At 35.4% G+C, this 6,000-nt stretch overlaps 1 protein-coding gene across 10 annotated transcripts in view; it reads right to left on the bottom strand.

Moving 5' to 3' along the window:
* Positions 1 to 6,000, bottom strand: part of THUMPD2 (THUMP domain containing 2) — a 50,642-nt gene that overhangs the window by 38,554 nt on the left and 6,088 nt on the right. For 6 of the 10 annotated variants that reach the window (XM_023735663.1, XM_023735655.1, XM_023735659.1 and 3 more), the window contains 2 exons: positions 1,911 to 3,198; positions 464 to 876 (listed from right to left, as the gene is read on the bottom strand). In XM_023735663.1, coding sequence (XP_023591431.1) covers positions 464 to 876; positions 1,911 to 1,938 — 441 coding nt within the window. In that variant the 5' untranslated portion in view covers positions 1,939 to 3,198. The remainder of the gene's footprint in view (positions 1 to 463; positions 877 to 1,910; positions 3,199 to 6,000) is intronic. The other 4 variants (XR_002824826.1, XM_023735654.1, XM_023735669.1 and 1 more) reach the window with 2 other exon arrangements.

Here is a 6,000-nt window from a genome sequence, read left to right as displayed (position 1 = left end):
TAAGAAGCTTAACCAAAAAAAAAAAAAAAAAAAACCTCAAATTGGCTGCCGTCAAGTCGATTCCGACTCATAGTGAACCTATAGGACGGAGGAGAACTGCCCCATAGGGTTTCCAGGGAGTGCCTGGTGGATTCGAACTGCAGACCTTTTGGTTAGCAGCTGAGCTCTTAACCGCTAGGACCATGATATTAGAGTTGCCAAATGTCAAGGACATCTATGAGTTTAAGGAAACTCTTAGGCAGAAATTAAGAGTCATTGCATGGAATAGCATATCATTCTTCTTAAACATTTAAGGTAAAGTTAAGAAAAAATGAATGTTTAAAAACATTAAATTATATGATTAAGCCTAGTTATCTGTTTAGGCCTAGTCATCTGTTCTCTGAGAGATTTTAATCTCATTTTAAATCTAAAGAGTAAATACTTCTTTTACGAAATGGGAAACCACTTTGGGAGGTGAACATACCTGTGCAGTAAAGGTCTTTCCAACAGCCCCGCTGCAGCGACAAGACACTCTGAAAGTCAAGTCTTTCTGGTTATGACCAACAATTGCTTTCTCGACATCATTCTGAAACTCTTCTTCTTGAAAATCTTCTCTTTTAGTGATAAAATCTTCTTGCTCCAGTGTTTCTTCTCCTGTTTGTTTTTCCAGCTGGCATTCCCTATTCTCTTGTAGCTCTTGCATTTGCTCTGTTTTTAATTTCTTAGCAACGATAATTTCATTTTCTTCCACTTTTCTTTTCAGTGGGGGAGAACTTTCTTGAGAAAGTTTTTCATTTTTTGCATCAAGTTCAAGAAGACTTTTCCAAAGTGAAATGGCATTCAACCAACTTCCTGGATCATCATTTATAAGTTTTTGCAGTTCCTTAAATATTTTTCCTAAACAAATGACATCTCAGTTGATCTTATATTGAAGCTTTAAAGACAGCCTATTATACTCATTTCCCCTGAATTCCTTTACCTTTACTTTTTAAAAACAATTTTTTTTAAATTGCTACTTGAGTAGTGGTTTTACTTTAATCTGGAATTTATATAATTTATCATAAGACGTTTTCCAGAATAAAGCTCATTCTTATTTTGTATACATACCACCCAAACTGTTATTTTTCTTCTGGGATGCATGACCGAAAATAGTTCAGTTCACTGAAATTAACTGAACTTGTTTTGTATACCACTCCCACTGGCACTTTCCGCTCTAGCCACACTGGCCTTCCTGGAGTTCCTCGAATCAGGCGTGCTCCTAACTCTGGGCATCTGAACTCACTGTTCCCTCTTGCCCAGAACACGCTTCTAGATACCAGCAGGGCTCATTCTCTCACCTCCTTAGTCTTCACTCAGTGAGGCCCTCCCTGACCACTCAACCCAAAACACACACCCCACCACCCATGCCAAGTCTTAATTCCTTTCCTTTTTTTTTTTTTTTAAATCTGTAGCATTTACCACCAGCTGACATACTGCATTTTATATGTTTTTACTTGTTTGTTGTCTATTTCAGTTAATATAGCCCACAAGGGCAGCGATGTCTGTCTGTAGTTTTCACTACTGTGCTGTGTCCCCAGTGCTCAGAAGAATGCCTCACATATGGTAGGCATTCAATAAATATTTGTGGAATGAATGAATGAAAAACAAATTGATTTCTCTAGACTATAAATATTTTAATACAAATATTTAAGAATTGGAAGTATTTATATAGGCAGTATGCTTATTATAACAAATCATACTGAGACTGGTAAAGAGCTTGAGGAAATCTCTACCGATGGAGGATATATAACTTAAAATACTAAAGAATGTTTACAGCTTTCCTAAATATAGGAATTAGGAGTAAAAAAGCTATGGACTATATTTAAAGTTTTAAAATTCCTATAGAATTATCATATATTATAGCAAGGCCCTTGTCCTATCATAATACGTACCTTCAACATATGCAGACTTAGAGTGCATATCTATCTTTGAAATAATGCTGATTTTGCCTATACAAATTAAGTTTAAAAATACAGAATATTACCAACCACAGAACTCAGAAAAATTAAGTTAAAAAAGAAACAGAACTAACTGCAAACCACAGAGCTCAAAAACAGAGCAACTGAATCTTGGGAGTATTTCATTTTAGACCATATGATATTAGCACATATCTTAAAATAAGTTTCCATAAGGCAACACTTCAGATATACAGCTCACTCATAATTCAGGGATTGCCAGCATGCTCAACATAATTTAATTTTTTCTGGATGAGTAAGGGCCATCAAGATGATCCAAGAGTAATTTACTGTGGTTCCCTAAAGATGAGAGCGTGTGGAATACTGAGATGAAATTATATTGACTCCAAAGTATAATACTTTGGGATTTACTTTAAAACAATATTTTCCTGCCCTGCCTTGATTTCTTGCCATCTGTATCTTTCTTGAATTAGTTTACTATAGACAATACAATCGTGTAAAATGGGCAAATCAAAATAAAGTTTAAGGCAGCTTTCTCCTGCAGTGTCTGACACTTCTTTGCTGTTTTTAACAAGCTTTTAAAATTACTTTAGCAGAATAATTTATAAAATTAGGGAGTGGACAGACTTCCCTTAAGGCTCTTTTACCTCCAGTGCTTTATAAATGGATAAAAATGTATTCAAAAACATTTGAAGTCCCAGAAATAGGAAATTCTACTATGTGGCATTTTTCCAATTCTATCACTTATGAACTAAAGGTGACAGTTTTGAACAATTTTTTAAAATAATGCATTTTGAGTTATTACATGCCTCTAAATCCATATAAATACAACTGACCATACATATCTCTAGAGAAGGTGCCTGATCATAATTCTCAAAGAAAAAATGTGGCCAAGAACACCTATACCTCTGCAGACAGAAAGCAGGTTGTAAAGAGAAGAGACAGACTCTAACTACTACAATTAGGTGATAATTAATATCCAGGAAATACAGTAAAAAATATAAAACTAATGATCCCAGAGGCATGAATGAATCTTAAAAATGTGAAATGGCTAAATATTAACTATCAAGCAGAAAACTCTGGAGTACAATATATCACATGTGTAAAAGCAATAGGCATACACCATACCTTTACTTGCAGAAAAAACAGTAAGTGGAAACTGTTTTTTAATCAGCAAAAATAATCTTTCTGCAGATTTTAACTTCTTCAGTGTATTCAAATCTGAACAGGTGGTGAAAAAAACCTTTCCCGAAATATATTCAATCTAGAGACAGAAAAAAGAAAAATAGATATTAATGCGGTCCAGTGTCTGAGTAACAACCATTTCCTATTTTTTCCCCTTAAATTCAATACCATCTAGATTAACAGTAATAAAAATGGCCATTTCTTAGTCTACTATTCGTCAGGCATTTACTAGGTACTCAAAATAATGTTTTTTTCCTCATGCTTATAACAACCCTGTAAGGTAGATTACAGAGTCCCTGGGTGGTACAAAGTTAATGCATTCGGCTGCTACCCAAAAGACTGAAGGTTCGAGTCCACACAGAGATGCCTCAGAAGAAAGGCCTGGCAATTTACTCCCCCAAAATCAGTCACAGAAAGCCATATGGAGCACAGTTCTACTGTGACACACATGAGTCAGAGACGACTTGATGGCAACTGTTTTTTTTTAAGATAGTTTATCATCCCCACTTTACAGATTAGGAAACCGAGGGTCAGAATGGTGAAATAATTTCTGTAGTTACACAGCCAATGATCAAGATCGTAATCTTTCTATGTTACACTACCTTCTGTAAAGCACACATACACATACCTGTGTGTTCACATATATTACTAGAAAAACAGAACTGAAAATATTCAATAATTATATTAGCAAGCTTCACATACTATTTAAAAGTGGGCAAAGGAAAGGTATAATACATAGGAGAAATCAGGTATGTAGTCCAAGGTTAATATCCTCAGTGGATATTTATTAAGCACCTATCTTGTGGTCTAACCAGGAAGCCTATATCATACTTCCTAAAGATGAATAATAATGTAACAGACATACACATTAAAGTATAAAATTTATAAGGCAGTAATTTAAATTAAACCCAGAACAAAAAGAAAAAAATTTAATATTATAATATACTGATAAACTGTAGGTACAATAATTGGCACTGATTATAGAAACTCTCATTAGTAAAATTCTTGGGGGGAAATCTTATAAGATTTGGGACAAGGGAGTCCAACAAAAGAACAAGGGCAAGACTCACTGGCGGTAGCAAAAACCAAGCTGAAATAAACTGTAAGTTAGCATAGAACCCTTTACTGTACTACGCTGATAGTGTCAGGTGGGCGGATGGTGAAGGAGCTTAGGCCAGCCTGATAAATGGTCATGAAATTTTGAGTACCACAGATGGTAATGGTCGGCCATTATAGACTTTTGATGAAAACAGTGACAACACTGAATCAGCTGGTAGAAAAATTACTTCAGGAAAGGCATAAGGACTGAGTGTAGAATGTGATGCTAGAGGGAGAAGCAGATCACTGAGGAAGAAATGAGACACTTGGCTGTGGGAACTGGCAAATGGATAGAAGTTAAGAAATACGCATCAAACAAAAACAGCCTCTGGAGACAGGATGGATATGTGGTACAAGTGAGGGAAGAAAGGAAAATAAAAAGACCCCTTACAGGGGGTTGAATGCAGTATGGCAAATGGTGGTCAATGACAATCAAATCCTAAACCTTTCTGGGTCAACCCAACCCTCAAGCTCAGTATGGATGTGGGTTGCCCTGGAATTTTCTTCTTTTAGTAGTAGCCATGGGCTGACTAACATGGTTCTAAGTCATCTCCTAGAACTGAGGCACCAGAGAATTTGGGATATTCCATGTGTTTACGCAGGTCTCATTCAGTGGGAACTTGAACACCAAGGGTTTTTTGTTTCTGATGTGACATGGTCTAATTAAGCTTTTGGAATGGTAGTTTCTGATGTTACCAATTCCGGTTGATGAAGGAAAATCCTTGCCAAGGAAGCCCTAGGTTGGCATCAATTAAACTTCAAACAGCTTAGGTATCAGCAATGCAACTGACCACAACAGATGGAGGAACTGATGACATTATGGGGAGAAGTGGGGAATGAGAAGAATGTTTGTCGTTAGTTGCAGTAGAGTTGAGTCTGACTCATAGCAACCCCATGTGTGCAGAGTAGAACTGCGCCGTAGGGTTTTCTTGGCTGTAATCTTAACGAAAACAGATCGCCAGGTCTTTTCTCCCGTGAGTCTGAACTGCCAACCTTTAGGTTAGCAGTCTAGTGCAAACCATTTGCGTCGCCGAGAGACCTTGAAGAATGTTTAGGAATCGATATTTAAATGGGATAATGAAGTACACACAAAATAACTTCTGGTTTCTAGAATTTACTTCTTTCTTGTTACAAAGTTGACATTTTCCCACTGAACTCAAAACTAAATATATACCTCAAAATGCTTACAAGTGTAAAACAAAGTTTAAAAACTTTTTTTGAAATTCAGATTTTACGTTACCTGACATAAAAATATAGCTGATATTAAAGCCATTATTAAATATTTTAACACACATGAAATATCTTGCCAAAATTCTGGGGGAACTAAACAAAATATTTTACTAAAAATATATGGTTTTAAGAGTCAAGTCCTATAAACAGATAAACTGATGTAAACATCTAGATCAGAGATTTAACTTAAGTAGTCAGTGATTAGACATTATAGTCAATTTTACAAAAATCTTTTCTGACTTACTTGACTATCAAAGGAAACATTTTATACAATGAGCTTCCTCTAACAATATAATTTCTTTTTTGAGGGGAAGGGAAGAGGGAGAATTTCCAAAAAGAACATGACTATTAATTAACAGGACCCAAAAAGTTTAATTTATATAGTGTGTCAAGTCCTAAGAATATGTTGATGCTTTCAAATGCTAAATATATTGTAAAAACAAAAAGTGGCAACATTATTTTTTAAAAAATCAACATAAGGCCTACATTCTCTTTACAAGTAAGTAGTGTGTAATCAGAAGTAGTTTACTAAATTGTAGAACAGTCACTATAA

This window comes from Trichechus manatus, unplaced genomic scaffold (assembly GCF_000243295.1).
Source record: "Trichechus manatus latirostris isolate Lorelei unplaced genomic scaffold, TriManLat1.0 scaffold00005, whole genome shotgun sequence".
Lineage (NCBI taxonomy): Eukaryota > Metazoa > Chordata > Mammalia > Sirenia > Trichechidae > Trichechus > Trichechus manatus.
This window is presented reverse-complemented; position numbering and strand designations above follow the sequence as displayed.